Here is a 22,746-nt window from a genome sequence, read left to right as displayed (position 1 = left end):
TGGTTATTCTTCCCAAAAGCAACTCAGCTACAAGGCACATGGCCTGACTGCAGTATTTTATTGTCATTCAGACACTCCTGCAGACTGACCATTTGCAGCCTGAACATCACAGGTTTTCCTTTGCTGCATTGTAAGGTTATTTTTTCATGGCAAAGCACTTTTTATTTCAGCTTGGTTTCCTACTGTTGTTTCAAAAACTATGTGCAACCAGAGAAATTTGCTGACATGTAATTTCTGAAGATTATTTTTCCAGGATTTGTGTTCATGAACTCTGCCTTTTGACACCCGTTGCATATACTACAGCTGACAGTCCTACCCTTGTATTCAGTCTCAATGTGTGTATAAACATCAAGGATTTCTAATCCAGAAGAGTACAGGCTGAATTTCTTTAACAGAAGTGGCAAGGAAAAATAGGAATTAACTTGCACTTAGTCATTCAGAGTGGCGCAGCCTGGGTAAACACTAGCATTATCAAACGCTGAAACAATCCTGGAAAACAACTGTTTTAAGTTGAGATGAATTCTGAATAATTCAATAAAGCACTTTCTTAAATCATCCCTGACATTTTAACAAACAGATCATTTGTATGAGATGCTTGAAGTTAGTTTCAAATATTTGCTCTCCATCACTGAACAGCATCTTATCTAAGCACAAAAAAATCCAATTGCACATGTCAGCAAAGTCAGATTTTGCTCCCCCAAAATGTAAGGGGAATTTTCTCAGTAGCTGAAGGGGTTGTTTCTTTTGGCATGGCTTCCAAAAGATTTTGTCTCATCAGCAGTGTACATTTGCGCTGTCTGCTGTTCCCTCGCTTCTCACTATCTTAACCAATCCCTCTTCAATCGGACCTGAAGGTCCTCCAGTTAACCAAATATCCTGCAGCAAAGAACAGCTGCAGGATTCTACCACAGCTCAGGGCTCTGCTGAACCAAGCAGCCCCACCTGAACCTGCTCCCTTCCCCTTTAAACAAACACAACATATGCTGTAGCCAGAAAAACAATTTTTGTTGTAGGACTTGGTTAATGAATAGTGTCTGAAGTGTGACTTTAAGCACATTCCTGATCTACTCTTAAATGTGTGCCATTTAAACTTAAAAGCACAGTGAACATTTTATAAATTTAGTCTACTCTGTTTCCACAGTGGACAAGCATCCAGAAATATTTTGGCAGAAATATGCACTAAGAATCAGCAGCTTCATATGACCTAAGAAATGTTGGCTACTGTGGCTTCTAGCCTATTGACAGAGCTGTATTTCAGCACATATTCCACCTTACTAGGCTGAAGAACCAAGTGTTATAGTCCAATCTCCTGCTGTTGAAATTTCACTGCTTGTGCAGAGTTGCCATCTGTACTTTTCTAAGCAGGACCTGGAAAAGCTGCTACAGAAAAGGACTAACTATTTTGGCACCTCAAACAGCAGTGGCAGACATTTTAGCGAATGACAGGAGATGCATGATTTGAGGGGAAGCAAGAAAATTGAAAGAAACAGAAGAAAAATATTGGTACAACCCTTGGGTATCAATAGCAGACAGGCACATGTGGTCATAGTGTAATTTGCTATGAATTCAGCATTTACAGGATTTATTATTGCAAAATCGCTTCCTTGGACAGCTTATTCAGGAAATGCACTAGTTATCATTTGGAAAACTGTAATGCTGTGATGGATTCCCCATTGCTAAAAAGCGGTAAAATGTATTTTAACCATGAACTTAAAAATATGTGTTATATCCTGTAATTTGAAGAAGTCTGTCCATAGAGATAATGAATAAACAGAAAACCATAGACAAGCCAAAAAGGGAAGCTGGTGAGGTCATGGTGCAGAAGAGAGAAACCAAATATGCAGAATTTTTTAGACATTGGGCTTACTATCAACATTTTAGCAACTTCTTTTTCCTTTTGCCTTAACTATTAAACTGTGCAGTACTTGGACATTTTTTATGGCTATTTGTACAGTTCCTCTTTGTATTTAGTGTGACCAAGCACCTGGTAGCACACAAACTCCACAAAGCATCAGTAAGGACAGATGCTTTACTCCGTATCTCTTTTTGACTCCATCTCAAAATCTGTCCCAGCAGTTGGTAGCACTTGTACTTTGTTTTTCAAACTTTTTGTTTGTGTGCTATGCATGTGGCATGTTTGATTCCAGAGATGTCCTCATGGCACCACAGCCAGTACTGAATAGCAGGGAGTGGATTTATCTACGAATTAAGAATCCATATTCTATGTGCACGGCAAGAGAAAGAGAAATTACTTTTTACAAAGAGAAGCAGTTGAGAAGCAAAATCTGCATCCAAAGCAGATGCAGTAGAAGATTCTACTTCCAAAGAAGTGAATATTTTGCATGAGGATTCACGTCTGGAAAAGCATTTTATGCATATGAGAAAAACCATCTTCTTCCTGTTAGTACTTTTCAATTCTTTTTGGAAAAGCTTAACTGTTACAGATTGCAGTGGTGAATAAGGTGAAGGAAGGGGCTTTTGAAAAGTCTAAGAGTTGAGTGTGCTTGTGTCTCCTCTTGGTGTTTCACTATTGGCTTCAATGACAACAAAATACATATTATCCCCCTAAAGATCATGTAGTGGGCACTGGTCCTCTGCTGCCAGAAAATGCAAAGGTAACAACAGATCAAGGCCCTACAAAGTTCATTAATTTAGATAAATGTGCATAAATTAGAAGACATTCTACAATCCACAGCTGCTCATAAATCCCAGACAAAAGCTAAAAATACAAAAGGGCAGGGGATGAAATTAACTAGAGAGAATTGCAAAGTGGCATGTTTCAGTGACAATAATCAACTAAAAAAGCACCTACAGTGGAAGAACTGCGAGAGATAAGGTCTTTAATAAAACTAAGGATAGGAGACTGTGGATCTCAAACTGAAAAACAACACACTACTGTAAAAATGAGCACATCTGTGCAAGAAGTAAGCTTATAAGAAGCAATGCTTCCTTTCTCTCAGTATTCTTAGCAGTTTGGGCAGCAGGCTGGAGTCATAGATGTTTGGATGAATTGGAAACATGCTACAGGGGAGTTAGAATGTGACTTAATTTATCTCAAAAACATGACAGGCTAATTGAATTGGGACTATTAAGCCTGAAAAGAAAGAATGAAAGAGGCACAGAATAACAACCACCATATGTAAAATGCTGTTTCCAGCAGAAAGGAATCAGGTTACACAACTGGAAGAACTTCGTAAAAAATAGGGAAGTCCTGGTCTTGGAGCTTTTTAATAACTGGTTAGACAAATATTTGTCAGAAATTATGTAAAGATAACAGATCCTGCCTAGGCAGAAGAGGATGGACTGCATGTCACCACAAGATCACCTTGAGCTCTGTGATGTTAGGGAACACAGACAGAACAAGCCTGAAAAATACATCTCAGGCTAAATGTAGCCTCTAAATGATTTAACTGGGAAAGGATCACTTGTTCACTTACACGGACATGCCTTGGAAAACCCCTACAACCACTTCCAATATTCACACAACTTATTGGGAGAAAAGCAGAATTAATTTTGGAAAATGCTTAAAATTGGAAATTTCTTTAAATAGTATGAATCTTAAAGACTACAAAGGTATAACAAACACACTACAGCTTTGAATACAGGCAAGCTTCATCAGACAATGTCTGCAACAAAGTATTCATTCGCTCTCAAATAAAACAGAATTAAAAACTAAACCAGAAAGAGAATTCAATCTTACTGCTTCACCAGTTTTTCCAAGGTTTCCTTGGTCTCCTTGTTCTCCCTGTTAAATGTAGAAAACAGATGATGTAGTTCACTAGAAAAGTAATTTCTTTCATATGTGTATATTAAAGTCCTCTGTTTTCCTAGGAGCCTCTTTGTTTTCTAAATCACATCTGCCAATTAAAACTTTAAAGGCTAAAATTAAGTAACCAAAACAATTTTTGTCAGCGGCTAATTTTGATTTGGTAAAATGATGTCCTAAGGTATGCAAGATTTGTGTGCAAAAATAAAAACTATCAATTAAGTGCTCACAAAACACATTAGGTCAGCAAATACTATAAATTATTCATTCTTTTTTTAAATTTAAATCTTTCTTTCAGTAAATTACCTTTACTATTTCACTACTGCTTCAAAGATAAATGTTGCCTGTGCACTTTATTGATAACAGTAATTTTTCAATGAAATATTAGGAAAATTGACATTTGAATGACATTTTAACAAACTTCTCCCCCCTCCCCCAAAATCATGAAACTGTCAAAGTATAAATTAATTCTGTTCACCAAAATCACACTGTTACATAACTGGAACATTTTGTTGTGTATTTCAGGGTGGGAGCTGGGTGTACAAGCACTACTGAATATCTGGCTGTCACTATAATCTCAGTTATCTAATAACTGATGAACAGTTATTTGTGTACTGTTTACACGGATTGCAGATCAGCACAGCAAAATTCTGCTGCCACAAGCTCCTGTTTTCAGCTGCAGCATTTCATCTCATCCCCATTCACACTTCCAAAATCCTGCCAGTGTAGGAACTGCCCCGAGTCCCTTGTTGCCCCCAGTCCAGGCACCCTCACATTCCCAGGCTGTTTGATCTCATTTTAGCAGGTGCAGTCTTTGCTCACACATCCCTGTCTCCTAGAGCTGCACAATTTTCTCCTTTTTCAAAATGGGATCTTGCAAGAAAGCAGAATCATCAGTATGGTACCCATTTACATTCTTTGGAAGCACGTGTGCTCATATCCTTTCATGGGTATGTCACTGTAAATAGCTGTGTATAACTCTATCCAAAATACATTCTATTTCAAACATAAAACCATCACTCACCTTTAAACCTTCTGGTCCAGGATCACCTACATAACCTTTCTGTCCTGGCTTTCCCTAAAAGAAGATTAGAATAAAATATTGTAAATATTTTATTTCAAAAAAAAAATTTTATCCCAGCCTATCTACTTATCAAAATACATGCACTAAAAATATACAGTTTAGTAATATTTAATACAAAAATTTTAAGCAAGTGCATTTAGAAATCTATATCTGAAAATACACTGTTGAATATTTCATCAAATACTGGAACAGTTAGCAACATTTGTATTAAGCTACAGCAGTTAACACTGAGGAAAAACTGTCACAATGCAAGATTGAAACACATTTCAATTTCACTTTGAAAAAACATATTAGGGAGACAAAAAAGGCAGGGGAACAGTTCTCTCCTGGTTAATTCCAGCAGAACAGGGACTCAACACTTATAAAATCTGATGCTTAGACTTCAGGGCCTGGTGTCATAACTGTCCTTCTTAACCAGACAAAATCAGTTCAAACACCCTCTCCTGTTTTTTCAGAAAACTGATGATTTTGAGCCTCATTTCCCTCCACTAGCATTTTGCTGCAGACAGATCTTGTTGCTATGATACCGTGTCAATAACACTGTTAGCCAGAAGAGATACAGCAGTATCAATCAGAGCAGGAGGCTCTCTGAGCAACTTCATTTTGCCCAACAAGTTCCAACAAATAAAATCACTTTAGGAACATATTTTTGGTTTTGCCAGTGGACTAAAATATGGTACAGTCAGGAATGCAGGGAGAAAAGACCACGAAGAAAAGTTCTGAGAGAACCAGATAAAGCAAGTCATGTCTTTCCACAAGGCTTAACAAAGACCCAGTGATGGGCTTCTGCAGGTCACTACATGCTGTTTAACTACTTCGTTGTAAAGAAACTTAAGATCTTTCCATATATAGACTGTAACATAGAAATGTTTTAAGTGAAATTCATCAAAAGAAAACAAGTGACCCCTATTAACTACCTTGATAATTTTAAGTCTTATGTGAACTGAACTGAGTTATAGCTTGTAAAGGTTTCTTGGCTGTCGTTCCTTAGCTATGTACTAGCTGCAAAGGACATAGAACAGATGGAAGTTGATCAGAAAATGGAACAAGTGGACATATCTGGTAAAGCAATCTGAAACACATGGATTTGGCTTTAAACAGAAATACAATACATTTACACATGGACGAAAAGCCACTGACAGAAGGTCAAACTAGGGATGGCTGCTTTTCTGCTTGCGAACTCCTGAGAAAATTATTCTTCCAGGGCAGGGTAATCCCAAAGGAAATGTCTGTTTCCTAAAATATTAACTGAAAGTTCTACCCTTGAGGAAACAGCAACCAACTGTGCTTCCTTTCACCTCAGAGCTGGTAGTGTACATACAGGTCACACATACAGGTGTGTATATATTAATAGAAATATCTCTCACTATAACTTTATTTCAATCCCTCTGTAAGTTTCCCACATGTCTTCAGCCCACAGAAAAGCAATTCGAGAAAATACTGCACTGGGGGTGTGGGGAGATTTGAGAACATTTTCCACTATCATCAGGAAAAACTGCTCATCTTATGACTATATAAATTCCAATAGGTTCCAGCTTCTGTTTAACACGTGTAGCTCACAAAGGCATCAACTTCTGGTAATTTTAAAATGATCTCCACTCTTTTAAAGGCATTTTCTTCTCCAGTAATGAAGACACCAAAAAAAAAAAAAAAAAAAAAGGCAGCAATGCTTTCATTAACTGAGCTGAGCTACACTGACAGTTACAGTGTTAATATTTGGATAGCCTTTGAGAGAGAGGGTTAAGTGGGAGGAAACTGAATAAACACAGTCTCATATTTAGTATGGCAACTCCTATATTTCCACAGAACAAATAAGCAAGCACCAAAAAAAATCAGCTGGGGTTTTTTTGGGTTTTTTTGTTTTTGTTTTTGTTTTTTTTATTTGATGTAGGATTAATTTAAGAGAATAAAAGTATTTGACTTTAGAATAGAATGGGTGGGAAGGTTTGGAAAGAATGAACGAAACATTAAATGATGTGACCAGATTCAGCTCAAACACCTCTTCCAAACTTTAAACAGACTGAGGTCTTTGGAACTGAGATACATCCTGAGTAAGCAGGGGAACATCCTCAGTTTTGTCTCACATGGGAATTCTTTTTTTGAGCTGGGGCTGAGAACTCATGTGCAGGTTCATATTCACTTCTGTTCCAGCAGAAAATTATCTATTTTGATGGCAGCATTGGCCAGGTGGGTCCCAGGGGTTTTTGGTCTCTTTCATGTTTTTTAATGCAAAGGTTAGAAACAAGGGCAGGGGAGGGAGGAGGGAGGAAAATGAGGTGAAATTTTATGGCTGCCAGCTTGCCACATGCCTAAACCTGAACTAGGGATTGGCTAATTTGACCTGAAATTGTAAAAGAGATGAAGATTCCAGAAGCACTAGAAACATGCTCCATTAGTGTTTCGTAAGAATAATGAAAGGTTTACAATATATCACCTACAGGGACACTTTACCTACTTCACACAAGTCCCAGAAAATTAAGGTAAGAGTGGCTGAAAAGAGGACTAACCTATTTAACCACGCCCACAAATGAAGTCTGTGGTGCAGGAAGCAAGGTTGTAGTGAGAAAAACTCAGGCAAGACTTTCAGAAAGAACAGCTACACATTCGGAAAAAAGGTGTGTAAACCAGGCAAACTGAAGCAGATTGATGAGGAGAATAGAATGAAGAATTCCCACTCCTGGAGGCTGCAAAACACAAGTTAAGCACATCTGTCAGCTAAAGATAGAGCTGACAGCTGATGGTGCCTTGGGGCCATGCGTGGCCAGACCACTTCTTCAGCCCCGTCCCAGGGACCTCCTCTGCCCCCGTGACTATTTAATTAGTGCAGTGGCAACACAATTGTGATAAGGTTTACTCTCTTAACATGCACTTTTTAAAACTCCTTCCATGGAAAATGAAAGCAAAGGCTACGTAAATCAAACGAACATCAAATTGCAGTCAAGGAAGCATAATTTCAAAAGACAGATGTGTTCAGCAGCTTATTGACTCAGTCCTGCTACACCACGTGAGATTTAAGTCAGGAGTGTGACTCTCTCACCGACAATCACACACTGTATGTTACACATGGGAGTGAGGCACCAAGGACAAGCAGAGATGGGAGCAGAGTGCAGAGCAGCAGCACAAACAAGTTGGCCTGGAGCTGTGAAACAGCTGGAGTCAAGAGAAGCCATAGAATCCAGGCGAGAGCCTGTGGGCCCCTGGAAAAGGAGGAAAAACAGGCAGAGCTGCCCATCAAGCAAAATTCCCTTTTCCCCTGTCTCTCATTTCAGGAGAGGATGTTAGCCAGCAAACTACTAAAAATGTCTAGAGACAGCAACCCTGGGGCTTTCTTCAGATGCACATACTCTGCTCTCAACAACTTGTTGTGAGAGAGAAACCAGAGAGCCATAAGACATGCCAATGGCGTGCGCATTTCCCACTGAGAGAAATAAAAAAACCTAAAAAATTTAGGTCAAATTGACCCAAAATAGATTAAAAATATTTCAGTTTGCTAGGTTACACAAAGATTTTTCCTCTTGGGTCACTTTGACACCAGCTGATGGTGGCCTGTGCATGCCCGGTGACGTGGAGGATGCAAAGGTAGGTGTCTCATTGCCCATGAGTCACCCACGACAGCATCTTCTTTTCCAATTGCCACAGCACAACATGGGAGTTGCTGCCATGAAGACCTGCCCAAGGAGGAGACTCAAAGGATGATGCAGCCAAATAAAAATTTCCATGAGGCTCTCGGCAGAAGCTCAGACAGATTAAACTCAATATTGAACTAAGTTACAGAGAATTTTGAAATTCTGCTTAAGTTTTTCCATGTTTTCCTCAGCTGAAAAACAGAGACTTTTGTGGGAGGGTTTTGTGTTTGCTTTTTTTGCCTTTTTTTTTGTTTTGGTATGGGTTTGTTTGTCTTAACACCTAATCTCTGTGGCAAATAAATATTTCAATATAATTTTTAACAGAAAGTAAATTCCCAGCTTTAACTAGCTACTGAACAGGAAAAATGACATAGGCATACATCCACTGTAAAAGCAGAAAACAGTGGAAAAGACTCGCAAACTCATGCAAGAAATGTGAAGTCATCCAGAATGAAAGCCAAGTCAGTGATTACCATACACAGTCAAATCATGTAAAGGCAGAAGATCAAATTGCATTCAATAAGCTTACAGACACTCCTCTACTCCCTAGTATACATTAGTATCCATTTTAGCATAGAAATTTTCTAAAAATGAGCTTTAAGTTCACTGAAATACTCATAGACAATAGTATATTTTTATAACTAACAAAAAAAAAAAGGATGATAGTTTTAAACATCTTTTAAAACATGTCAGCATAAACAGCATTGTGACATTCCAGCTTTATTGCTTTCAGTAACTATCTGCTAGGTTCCCGGTAGATTTCTGAAAGCACACATCCTTTATAATGCTCCCTGTGAGCTGAGTAGGTTCTTCCTCAATTGAAATATTTTGACATATCAGCTGGTTCAGTCCCTAGGAAGTGCATGGCAGTTTCCATCTGTCTCAGAGGAGCGCTATATTTTGTGCACTGTAGCAGTGATTTCCTTTCAAACCCTTCGTATGGAAAATCATTTCCCCTCCCAGCTCTGCTTTGAGCATGTTCTGAGGAAAAATACACATTCATTCAGGAGATCCCATTTTATCATAGTCACTTCTCACAGTAAACTTACATTTCAAATCAGTACTTCTACTGAAAAATAGCCTGCCCTAACAAAATTACTTATACTTACTCTTGGGCCGACTCCTCCAATAGGTCCAGCTGGTCCTACTTCTCCCTAAAAGAAATCAGGACTTCAATGGTCTTAATGACAAGTCTAGTTTCAAAAAAAAGCCCGCAGATAACTGTTCCTACTTATTACATCATCCTAAGTTTCATATGTGTTTGTCTGAGACCAAGTCTGATAGAAACACCTGGAAACAGACCATTTTGCCATTGTTAGCTTTCACTCACTCAATATCTGTCATAGAAGCCCATAATTTAGCTACTTAGAAGTCTAGAGGTCTATCTTCAGAATCACCAACTAAATTATTTTTAATGTTAATCATTTTTAGCATATACAAGATATAAGCTTTTATTTTTATGATGATGAATTAGGAATTCTTGATGAATCTATAAGATAAAGAACTGCCTTATTCCCCTTTCAGTTAATAGGGGTCTAAGTGTTTACTTAGGAGTATCTAGGACACTAAAATTGGTATATGCTTTCTATTTCCATACTGCTAACCCCCTTCCCTCCCATCTCCCCAGTTTAACTAAAATAACCACATCCATCTCTAGATGTATATTATCTAAGATTCCACTGAAATTAAAATAAACCACATAATGCATGCACAGCCCCATAAGGTGCTAAAAACTTTCTAAAAAAACTGGCCAAAATGCAAAAGAAGCTTCACATTTTGCATGGAAACACCATACACACATAACCATTGTTGTCTAACCCTTTTAACTCCTCACAACTTTGACACATAATCTCTTAACTGGATAATTTTTTCATCTTACCTCAACTCCTTTGGGGCCTTGTGGCCCTGGAGGCCCTCGGTCACCCAGAGCTCCCTAAACATCCAAGCAAACATAGTGAAGAGTTACATCAACTGACAACCATGTTGGTCTAGTTTCTCTCCTCTTACAAACCTGGACTAAAACCCAAAACTGAGGTTGCAGACCTAATCTCTTACCACTATTCATACTATTTCCCATAGAAACCAGCAAAGATGCAGAAAACCAAGCATCATAAAAACTTCTACATAGTTGAAGCATTATTCTTTTTAATTGTGAGAAGGAAATAAAATATTTGGACACGATAGAACAATTTTTCTCTTTTTGAAGAGGTAAAGCACACTACCATATTAAGATTAAAGCCTCATCAATGTGCAGATCTTGTATTGAAGTAGTCTTTAGAATAACATGTGTTGACAACATGGCAATGGAAAGAAACTACAAAGTGAATTTAGACCACTAGCTTGTCCAAAACTACTTGCGACTTTCAGCCCTTACTTTTCTATTAGGATTATAATAGCTACCCAGAGATAAAGCACCTTAACCTCTGCCAGCTTGGAGTTTTCATGACTGCTCATACCAATGTTTTCAAAACTTTGTTAAACAGACTCTGCAGCTAGCAGTGTATCAAAAACCTCAGGCATCCCAATTACAATGGGATAATTGGGAAAAGCACTTGACCTGGCATAGTACAAAAAAAAAAAGTATAAACATATTAATGTCCTGGGAAGCCTAAGCTTAACAATATCAGATAAAGCAACAAGAACAAAGAAACTGCCCTTTAGGAAAGATATGATTATCCTCTGAAGAAAGCAATGGTGGGAAAGGGTAAGCCTTATTAACTGTGTACTAATGAAGCTGAAGTCTAGACATTGGTCCAGGCATTGGTCCAGTTTACTCAGCAGGCAAAGTAAAATGGAAGAGAAAAATGGAACAGGCCGTCTCAAGGTGGGTGAGTTCCATCAAAGAGCCCATCAGCGTGGGAAGGGCTGGGGTGGAGTGCTGGCTGACATGCCACCACAGAAGTGATGGCAGGGCTTTCAGCAGCACTACATACGTAATATTCTTATACGTTAATAATGACATTTTCTCATTGTTTTATTCTAACAGCAAAGCCTGTTCGGAGAGAAGGATTTCAGTGCAACGTAGCTGCACAGTGGAAATGGCAGCAGCACTGCTACTGTACACACATTTCAAGTGCATTTAACTGAGTCCAGAAAAAAGTTACAGACTGTAAACCGAATATTAATACCAAATGACATTTCCACCTCCTCCTTGGGGTTTCGGGCAAAAACAGAAAATGAAGGTAGTCATTACACACGTACCAAAGTGTCTGGAAAAAAAGGAGAGTCAGCAAATCCTGTATTTCACATATTTAACTTCCTGGTTGACCATCTCTTCCAGAAGAGGTGAATCTCCTAATAATCACTTTATTAAAATGTGTTATAAAAACAAACATAAGTTAAGAGGGGAAGGAAGCTCTTAGCTTCTCCCATGGTACAACACACACTGCTGGAAAAACTACTGTGGTAGTCAGCATATTCTGACTATCTTTTTCTCTTACTTTTCTCTTACTTTTCTTGGTTAAAGGGCATAAATACTTGCAAAGAATAACAGGGAAAAACAAAGTTATTTCAGAACTTCTTAAAAACTTTCCTTTTCCGTTTTTAAGAAATGTGTGTTTTGTTGGTTTTTTTTAAAAATGATGGATCAAGATCAAACACTTTCTAAAATATTGTTTCCAAGCTGAGTAATGTTCTGTAGACCAAATTACAAAATAAATCCTCTAAACATTGATTTAGAGAGATCAGATTTGCTGATTATTTCACTAATTTGGGGAAAATTTACCATCCAGAACTTCTATTGGCATTTAGAGACAGCTGATCACACAAAACAGAGCTTAAACTTCCAAGTAGTTGAATTTATCCCACACCAACTGCTAAAAAGCAAAGCTTACCCTGCTTTCTTGGCTTTTAAAATGGGTGTTGCTTCTGAGGAAGCATAAACAAAAACATGAGGGAAATAGCAGCATAGTGAGAACAGTTTTCTAAAAATAAAAGCTGGAAGAAAGTTATAGAACTGCAGTCAACTCAAGGCAGCTGGGAATCCCAAAAGCCAAACATTTCCAAAGTTATGTGGACCTTCTCCCTCAGTACTGGGAGCAGTATAAGAGTTTTTCCAGTTTGGTAATCCTTTTCAAATGTAAGCCATCAGTTCTCCCCTGACTAGGGCAGGCTGTCTAAGCTTTTTGTCTCCAGTACCAAATGTGCTGGAGAGCACCGAATCTGGTTTAGCCATGTAATTTCTGTATCAAAGAAACATGGAGACTCAAACTTTGCAGTCCACCTCTTAGTAATTTTTTTCTCTGGAATCTCTGAAAAGGTAACAAATCAGTAACATGTGTATTAAACATCAACAGAATTCTAACAAGAACACCTCAAATATAGTGTGCAACAATACAATCACACTGAAGAAACTGAGCAGCAGGGATTAGATCTGTTACGTCATTCGTGTATAACCTTGGACAAATAAATCTCAACTGCAGTTCAAGAATTGTTGTATTTCTCCTCTGATATTTTCCTAGAGCCTAGACAGAGTCTTTCATCACCACAGGGTCTTTTTTGTAAACACTCTGGTAACTCAGAAACACAAGAACAACTGTCACCGCAGTGCTTGGACAAACTCATTCATCTAGGGCTGCTAACATTATGCACACATGCATATAGACAAGTTTCAAAGTAATAAACCAGAATTGAAGGTGGACACCCTCTAGAAACACATTTTAATTTCTCCTCAATTTGCCCCATCAGATAACTAGCTCTCAGCCTTCCTAGTCAATTCATGTCTGTTTTGGTAAAAGGCTCTTGACAAGGTTGAAAGAGAAGAGATACAGAAAATATCGGCTACGGCTTGAGCAACTGGATTATTTGAGAGGTTTCTTAAGAATGATCACCTTTGGCATGGAGGTATTGTTACTATCTTCTAGGTACAAATAAGACCATATCTTTAAACTATTTGCTGCTCCCCATCCTGTGTTTTCTTGAGTAGTCTGCAACAGAATTTCACAATTCTGTTGATAGAAAATGTTGTAATTTCCACGCCTGTTTATTCATAGACAACCTGCAAGATTTGTTCTTAGACAAATGATATTGTTGGTCTTGCACAGCTCTTTTGCCTCACCAGTTTCTGCCCTCTGGTTTACTTAAAGTCAAAAAAGGTCTTCATTCTGGTCTAACAAACAAACTGGCTCTCAGAATAAAGCCATTCAAGTATTATTTCTGCCTCTAGTCTCGTTTGATTGAGTCCTTCTGGAATAGAAATGCCCAGTAACGTACTACAGAGAAAGCCTTCTCATGCTTTGTGCGGTGGCCTTGATGAGACATCTTGCCTCATGTCTTCTACAATTTCACTTAATTTCTAACTGCATTCTTGTGCTTTTATTCTGAGATACCTGGCAATGTCTTTGGTCTAAGTTTATAATAGGATTTATTATTTTACTCTTTGCATTAATCAATCTGAAACAACTGAAAGTTATTCAAAAATAAGCTATAAGAAAAAGTGCGTTTTTAAGTAATCTAAAGATGCTCAACTTTGTTTCATATACAGATTTCATTCTGCCATACTTGTGCCTATTTACCACAGAAAATGTAAGAGTAGTCCCAAGGCTGATGAGTGAGGAACTTCATTGGTACTTGCCTTTGAACAAGTAGTCAGTCTTTAGATATTATTCAATCTTTTTCCTCTGGGTTAATTTCTGAGCCACCTGCACCTTTTGTATTAGTTTCTGCCATTTCCAATTCAACAAAAATTTCCTATATCTGCTTTTATTCAAAGCTTCATTGAAAACTCTGCCCATTGAATTCTACCAATGAATTATTGTCTAATTTGGGTCTGAAATCTTAGTCTGCTAAAGAGAAGAGGCTAAATTATTCTGGCACCGCTTTGTAGATAAATTTTATCCTTTATTGTTATATCTATTATTTTATTGATAATTTAATCAGGCATGTGAATTTTACACATTTTCCATATCCTCAACTATAATCTCTTTTAAAAATTGTTAAAAACAATTTTTAGTACAGGTGGAACCTGACTAGTACAAAGATCTGCATACATTTGGCATGCATTTTATTTAGATACAGATGAAACATATGCTACTTTCTAGCTACATACTATTTTCTCACACTTATTTTGCCATTTCATGCTTCCACCTGACACAGTAATTACTCTCAGAACCGCGTGGACAGCATTAAACATTCAAGTAACTTCCTCATATAAATACCTGAGGCAAAGTACCTGCATTCTGACACTAAGATTATCTTCTCACAATGCCAGTGTCCATCTCTCAGAGCCTTTTCCTCAGAGATTAACACTATTTACTGTTATTTCTAATACGTTTTCATATAATCTTACCTTAGGACCTTCAGGGCCATTTAATCCAGGTACACCAATATCTCCTGGAAAACCCTAAAGAAATCATACAGACAAATGATTTGCAGAGTAGGAATGTTTTCAATGTACTTGTTTTGATTCTGTTCATTCATTTAATAAACCTGAGTCATAGAAACAAGAAATAAATTTGTTCTACCATCTCAAAAAATGTCAAAATTCATTATGTTTCCTTGAAAGGACTTGGATAAGTGACAGATTTTAGGCAGCGTTCATTAAACTCAATTTAGCAGATGTCAGCATGGATTTAATTTCTCTTAGGATAAGACTTTTTATCTGCTAAGCAATGTTTGAAATTAAACCATTGGACTGGTTTGGGGGCACAAAAAAATCACCACAAAGCCGCCAGCACCAGGTTCTGCACTTGTGAATTTAACTATTTTTTTTATAAATTCAGACAGCAGCTGAAGCCCTTTAATCCATGGCCACATGGTAAGGACGGGACCACTACAAGATTAGGAAAAAGGTAAGGAAAGCCTTTTGCCTCCAAACCAGCAGGTGATAATCCAGGTCTGGCTGGCAGCAATTGAAGGTCACCAGCATGGAGCATTATTCAGGACAGGTCTTTGTGAAATAGACTCAAGTGTAGGTCAAGTACAGAAAAAGTAAATATGCACAGAAAAGGAATCAACCAAAATTATCACTGTGGACCACCAGGCCAATAGGCATTGAGTTGGGACACCATGAGGAGGCCTCTGCATCCGAGGAATTCAGCTACAGGTAGATTGCTTTAGAGGAAATGAGTATATTTTAAGGAAAAAAAAAAAAAGTGCAGCTATCCTTTATCCACTACAGTAGTGAGTTAAATTTCATAAATATCCAGAGAGGATACATGATCCTTACATTTGTAGGATAAACTAAAGCATTGGTAATTGACCTTTCAGTTAGCACACTGCTCATTCAGTCGCCTGCCAAGATAGCATTTGATTTTGCTTTTTTAATAAGCTTTCACATTTCATTAAATTTTCACCATTTGAAAACAGCAAGACTGCCACTTCTTCTGAGGACAGTATTTATTACGACATCTAAGCAAACCCATGGTCTGACACTAGGAAAAATAAGTTTCCTTCTTCATTAAGAGAAAATCATTACAGATTAAAATGTATGCATGCTTTCCCCAATAACTGAAACAAAAAGCACATACACAGAACAACTTTTTAAAAATCAGGTTTAGCACTTGGATGCTAATGAGTCTAAAAGAAAACCACTAAAGAGTAAAAATGGTCTGAGTTTTCAGAAGATGGGCAACAACCCTAACACTCAACATTTCACCATACATCACAGCGGTTTCCCTTTCTTTTGCCATAAAGCAGCAATTACAAGCAGAGCTGTGCAACAATTCCAACATGCCTCTAGGTGGCACAGAGTATATTAATTACATGTGACCAAGGCCCTGAGACTCATACCTAAAACATTCGCTTGCATTACCCTTGATTTCTATACAGCTCAAAAGAGGAGGTGTCTTTTTTTAAATCCTGGCCACCACTATCTACTGAAATACATTGAAGTTATGTCAATTCCCTGGAAATTTTTAGCTTGTCCTTCCTTAATTTTAAATTGACCTATTTATAGATCTTAAATAGTTACCAAGGGGTGAGTTGTTTCATAGATCTGTAAATCTTTACGTTTCTAATGTGTGAACAAGTGCTAAATGCTGACACAGACAATTTCCTCTTGGCAATAAACATTCCAGAAAATAATCCACCTAGAAAAATGTTAATTTATAAAGATTCCAATGCTTTTATAAAGGAATAGATCTGCCTTATTTGTTTTTTTGTTTAAATTTTTCTAGAGGGAATTCAGCAAGGACCATGAGTAGGTGTGGACAAGTAATATTGCAGATAGAACAAACATGGTATTTTGAAATCTCTTCATGTCAGGCAAAGTCTTGGGATACAAGAGGGTTACTGGCCTAAGAACATCAACAGTAAACAATGCATTCAAAAATTTAAAATCCTCAATTTTTATCTCTTCTATGAAGATGAATTAAGACTTTTCTTCTTGAGCACAACCATGGAGAAAAGGCAGATGCTATGGCAGTATTAGGACACTGTTTCTAAGATGTTCTCCCATTAATAATCCATGAAATAAGTGTAATAATCCAGGACACAAACAGTCACTTTAGACAATTCCAGAAAAAGAATGAACCAGGGAGGAGCTCTTGAAACACTTCAGCAATGGCACTTGCCATTCAGATTCCTTGTGGTAAAGCAGGATATAGCTCTAGCAATACCTAAATTTGCCATGAGTTATTCAGCATCCAGCTCCCTGAGAAGTTAGTCCAGATTAAAAATTCATTATTCTTCCATAAGTGAAAGGCAGGAGATTAATATATAGTTTCCAGCTGCAATGTAGTTTTCAGGAGAGACTATTCAAAACAAAACAGCCCTCAGTATTATGACTTCTTCTAAGGAAATGCAGAGTCCTTATTTCCATCAGCCAGAAGTCCAGCAGCTAGTAGGATACAAATTATTTTCAAAATCTTGCTACAGATGTGGTCTTTTGCCAGCAAAGCACTTTAGAATTCACTTCATTTAATCAAAAGAAATGTGGAATCAGAAAAACCTGAAGTGCCAACTATCTTAACACAAATGTGCTTTAATTTTGCAGTGGAAATGTTTCTTTTTGTACTGAACATTTAAATATAAAAATAACATATTTTTTTGCTCTCATTTATCTATATAATGTTTAATTTAAAAAAATGCAGAGATGACTAAGTTGTCACTATGTTAGGGTATATCTCAGTGCCCCAGAGATGAGCACTCTGCCAAAGCTTTTGCTTTGCATTTGTTTTTCTGTGTGCCTGCTAATATGGAAGCAGAATACCAGAAATATTGAGACATTACACTCCATTTCCATGGGGAATTCTCTCACATTTGCAGAATCCCACTTCAAACTGTTTTCACATGACATTTGCCAGCATAACTGGCCACCCATCTTCATGCCCTTGGTTGCCCTCAAGGGGATCAGGACAAGCACTGGTGGAAGGGCAGCACGGAGGGAAAATGCTTTCAGGGACTGCAGCATTCCCTTCAGCCACCAGGTTTTCCTGCTCCAATAGGAATTCAGTCAATCACAGGTTGCAATTCATTTCAAAGAGAATTTAGAAGAAATTTTCAGAAGCAACACTAACTGGATGCAGCTACTGAACTTCAACAAGATACCTTATTAGAGATTCATTACTAATTATTAAAATCAAATCACCAAAGGAAGGCTTCCGCAAAAAACTACAATCCTCCAATAAGTGTTTATCATTCTTCTGAAAGAATTTGTTATGCAGACATTGAACTTTGGGAAAGGACCAGATGAAGTCTGTGCAAAGGAAAGTAGAGAGTATAAGCAATTCTACAAGAGCAATTCCTCAGATGTATGCCAGAACATGCAATTAATTCAGCCTTCAAATGATCTTTATTTCTGTATTTCCTACAAATCATTTGCATGCAAGTTAATTGATGCAATATTGAAACAAAGCTATGTTAACACTGCACACCTGGCACTGTTTGCAAAAACTCAAAAAATCATGTGATAATGCGTGTGAAACATGCACTAAAAGTAGTTTCTATTAAATGAAGACCTCAAAGCAGCCCCTGATTCACTTACAAAAATGTGCCTTTTTGACTCTTTACTGTTATTTGAATGTATCCTTTTCTTCCAAAAGGCTTCTGCCTTGAGCATGAAACACACCAGCTGAGTCCCATACAAGTATCTTCCTGAAGGAATAAGCTAATGACTTCAGATCAAAATACTGCACAGATGAAAAAAGTTCTCTTGAAGATAATGACTAATTCTCTCTGCTTCAGATGAAACCTATTTATAACATTCTGAAGGCACATCTGAAGGGAACTATCACTCTAGTTTTGGGGGGAAAATTAAATGCAATTCCTAGAGCAAAATTTAACTATAAAGTATTCTGAATACTTGTGGAAGCCTATTAAAGGCTTGTCTAATTTCATTCACATTATCAATAAGCACTGCATACTTCATTGTACACAGTAAACAGAGACAGTGTGGGTTAAAACAGTCAGATCAGCACTTTCCAGTTGTCATACCAATAAAACAAAGCTCTGCAGAAATTTCATATTTTGGCAGTTCATTTTCAGATGCATGACAAAACAGCACAATGTGTCAACCGATGAAGAATACACTCCATAAAGCATTCACTGAGTATTTCCAGTGAGCAGCAGGCATTCAGGCACACGACAGACCCTGGCTCTGCAGAAACAAACCCAGAAGAGAACTTGGCTTGCCACCGCAGGACTCCTGCACTGAAAAAATGACTTGGCAGCCAACCCTAGTCTGGCCACCCAGAGAGCGAGACCTTTGTCCCCTCCCTCTGCCCACTCCAGCCATCAGCACTGCAAGTCTCAAATGGACCCTGGCTATAAGTGGGTGGCTTATTTCAACTCTGACGTGGTGTACCTTGGCTGTACAGCTGCAGAGGAAAGATTTAGGAAGCAATTCACTGGTGATCTGCATTCAAAACCACAAAACCCCGTGAGGATGATCAGAGTCTGCCTGCCCTGCTCCCACTGTTGTGTGCAGAGACAATTATAGACTTCAGCTGCTGTAGTGGCAGAGTTACAGCAGTTCACACAGGAAGAAAACCAGGGATAGGACTACCTATTCTTTACACTGGAAATGAAATGCTCAGATGTGTAACTGGAAAGATCAAAGGATCCTCGGGTTCTTATTTCACGTGTACCCCAAAAAAATGGGGACAAGGGCACATTCATAAATCCCACTGTCTAAGTGTTGGACCAAATGAGAGAGAAATAGCTGGGAGTCTGAGAGGTTCTGCCACTGGGCAGATACAGCCCTGTTCTTCCTGCTCACAGCAAAGTCCAACAAATCCCAATATAGGTTTGGTTTGGGGTTTTTTTAAAAGAAAATCTTTAGTAGAAGGAATATGGATTGTCACATCTATACCAAATTCAAAGTACTCTCCTTGTAAGACACTAATCCACCACATTCTTCTATTTGCAGAAACATCAAGGAAACATTTACTTTACAATATAATGCATGGTTTCTACATGGGGTCATAGGAAGTCTGACCATTCAGATAATGAAATAGGAACAAGGAAAGCAGCCCTGTCTGACCTGCTAGTCGGTTTTGGAAGGAGAGACACGATCAGACATATGACAGTAGGCTTTTCTTGTGAAAAAATCTACATTATTTGCTCATACTTCATATAGTCAGTTGTGTCTAAATAACTTCTGTCAACAACAAGTAGCTTTTTTGTATAAGACAATGCAACAAGAGGGACACATACTCTTCAGTTTTAAGCTGCTTATTTTAAATTCCTTTCATAATAGAACTTCTAGTATCTTCAATTTGTCCAAAATCCCATTATGCTGCTATCCTACATCCCTTCTGTTTCTATTTTGCCATATGGTGACCATATTTTTATGAAGTTAAAAGGTGGAAAAACCTCTTTTACTTTATTTGGACCTGGCTTGCATGACTGAAGTTAAAGAGAAACATTGCTTTGTAGTTTGGCAGGCAAAAAAACAGACATTTTGCAGACAGTTACTCAAAACAAAGTACCTGGACACACAAGTTTCAATTATCTGGCATCATGTACTTTTTTTGCCTTCTAATGACGAAATAATCCTGCACTCCCTGAGCAAGGAGAAATGCTGATCTTTTCAGACAGAAAGATTCCCATCCATACCTGCCCTAGGGTAACCAGCCCAGAAGGATGATCTTTCCCCCAGACACAAAGGAGTAGCATGTCTGTGTTGGAATAAGGAACTACGAAGGACTATCAGCAGAGGCATCAGGGGCAGCAGGACACAGGCTTCAGGACAACAAATTGGGATTAACTTGCTGCAGGTCTCCCTTGCTGTAAGCTGTACAAAGAGATCACGCAAGGGCCTCTTTTGTTAATAAGAATAGGCAAGAAAAATCTAAAATCCTGAGTCACAGAGAGTGGTAGCTGTGGACAACATGCACAGGTTTTGTGTATTCTGCATACCCTTTGACTAAACCAGAGAGACTTATTCTCACATGAACACCTTGTGTTGCTACAATGCTACTTTCCAGAGAGTCTTCTCTCAGCAAGGGCTTTTGCTAATAAGAAAGGTGGGAACATAGAGCCTTGGTTTGAGGAGATATGCTCATGTAAGGGCAGAAGAAAGATCATTCCTAGTTAATGCCTTCCATTCACTTTTTTTTTGAAAAAGGAAAACCCCCAAAGAAACAAAGAAACCCCACCACAAACCAAACAAAACCCATAATGCATTCATTGCAGGAAGCTGATTAGAAAGAACAATCCACAATTTCTGCTTTCATCTCTCTAGCAAATATATGTGTCTGTGTATAAACATGTCTTTCTGGCACAGACCACAGCATTTTTCCTTAAAGCCTGTGGTATAAATGCAAAAAAGCACCAAAATGGGACAATTTGGAGACTGACAGTTTCTGTGTAGACTTCCACAACACTAAGGAGTTCTCAGGAATCTTCACTTCTAGATTCAACTGCTTGGCAACGCTTCCCAGGTAACTGGTGTTTATTCCTTGTGTTTCTTATAAGTGATAAATAAGCAATCAAGTCTGGAAAATGGAAAACCCCATTTGAAAACATTTTCTAGAATTTACAAATGGAAGTGTGCCTGAGAAATCACGAGTCTCATTCCAGGTGTGCCCCACAACAACAGGATTCAAAAGAGAGCAAATCCTACTCACATAAGCAAATGAAGAACTACTTTGTATTGAAAGATCCTGTACATTAATATTTTGCAGAAAAAAAAATGATGAGCTGGAATCTTTCATACTTTATGAAGGAGAATGAATTCATCAGATATGACTGAATAAAAAGATTTTCCTAATTCAACTAAGAAAACAGTCTTTTATGAAGCAAACTCAGTTATCTCTTATTTTCATAGTTCAGAAACAACATTCAATTTACTGCTATCAAGCAATTTCTTACCTCAGGTCCCTGAGGACCCAGTGGTCCACGGGGTCCAGGTTCTCCAATTTTCCCCTTAAAAAAAAAAACCCGAACAGTTAAGATTTCTGATGATAATTTATTTTTAACAACAGAAGGTTACGAAGATTTTAAAAACATTTGTTAACAAAAAGGCCAGCAGAAAGGTTGAGATTACTTTTTCACTAAATAGGAAATTTTATACCTGCCTCTCTTTGAACACTATTAAAACTAGTTCTTCATATATCTTTGAAGTCACACCAAAAAAAATTCAAATTCATTTCAGACAGAGAAAACTGGAAGTTTTGGGAGGAACCATATAAACCCCCCTTTGAATATATAGCTGTTTTCAGAACAAAAGCTACATATATTGTTTAAACATCCAGAAAGTAACTGTTACAGATATTGGTTTAAACACTTACCTATATATTTTAAGTATCCAATCACAACCAAAGAAATGGCAGTTTTGTGATTATAACAATAAAATTAGGTCCTATCCACATGTAATGGTAACTCCATTATATACAAATTTCAACCCATCTAAAAATGGACCAAATTTCTTTTAGTTATATTTGTTCTGATTTCTCTAAGTTTTTATCTGTTCTTCCACATTTTCACAAGATATCTGCCACCATAACTAGATGTCACTTGAGGAAAATGAAGGTCTGACCTGGGAAACGTTTCTCTAATTTTTAACATGAATTATTTCATTGTAAATTTACTCAACAAAGTTAAATTTCTGTTACTTGCAGGACTGAGGTCTCATAGCTGAATTTAACATAAGTCACAAGGTTGGTCACATTCAACTTGTGCTTAAAATCCACAACTCTTTCAGGAATAGGCTGATTCACATATTTATCTTAAGAAAAAAAACTTCTTGTACCTTTAAAAGGAAAAAAAAGTGATTTTTCCCATCTAAGCTTAAGCAAATTTGTGTAAGTTTATTGCAGGATTAGTGTTTATACTCTAAGTTCTGTGGGACAAGAGAAGTCTTTGTTATTGAACTTAAGGGTCCATGACAT

At 37.7% G+C, this 22,746-nt stretch overlaps 1 protein-coding gene across 3 annotated transcripts in view; it reads right to left on the bottom strand.

The window, feature by feature from the left end:
* Nucleotides 1-22,746, bottom strand: part of COL24A1 (collagen type XXIV alpha 1 chain) — a 122,083-nt gene that overhangs the window by 50,100 nt on the left and 49,237 nt on the right. For all 3 annotated transcript variants that reach the window (XR_010722462.1, XM_066192530.1, XM_066192531.1), the window contains exons 19-24: nucleotides 21,728-21,781; nucleotides 14,763-14,816; nucleotides 10,356-10,409; nucleotides 9,586-9,630; nucleotides 4,791-4,844; nucleotides 3,701-3,745 (exon numbers count right to left, since the gene is read on the bottom strand). Coding sequence is in view for 2 of the 3 variants with exons in the window: in XM_066192530.1 (XP_066048627.1) it covers nucleotides 3,701-3,745; nucleotides 4,791-4,844; nucleotides 9,586-9,630; nucleotides 10,356-10,409; nucleotides 14,763-14,816; nucleotides 21,728-21,781 (306 nt within the window). In the remaining variant the exon portion in view is untranslated. The remainder of the gene's footprint in view (nucleotides 1-3,700; nucleotides 3,746-4,790; nucleotides 4,845-9,585; nucleotides 9,631-10,355; nucleotides 10,410-14,762; nucleotides 14,817-21,727; nucleotides 21,782-22,746) is intronic.

The sequence above is a fragment of the Chamaea fasciata genome, unplaced genomic scaffold, assembly GCF_029207755.1.
Source record: "Chamaea fasciata isolate MVZ Bird 193981 ecotype frontalis unplaced genomic scaffold, bChaFas1.0.hap1 SCAF_10, whole genome shotgun sequence".
Classification (NCBI taxonomy): domain Eukaryota; kingdom Metazoa; phylum Chordata; class Aves; order Passeriformes; family Sylviidae; genus Chamaea; species Chamaea fasciata.
Note: the sequence above shows the minus strand (reverse complement) of the source record. Positions and strands in the feature narration are given on the sequence as shown.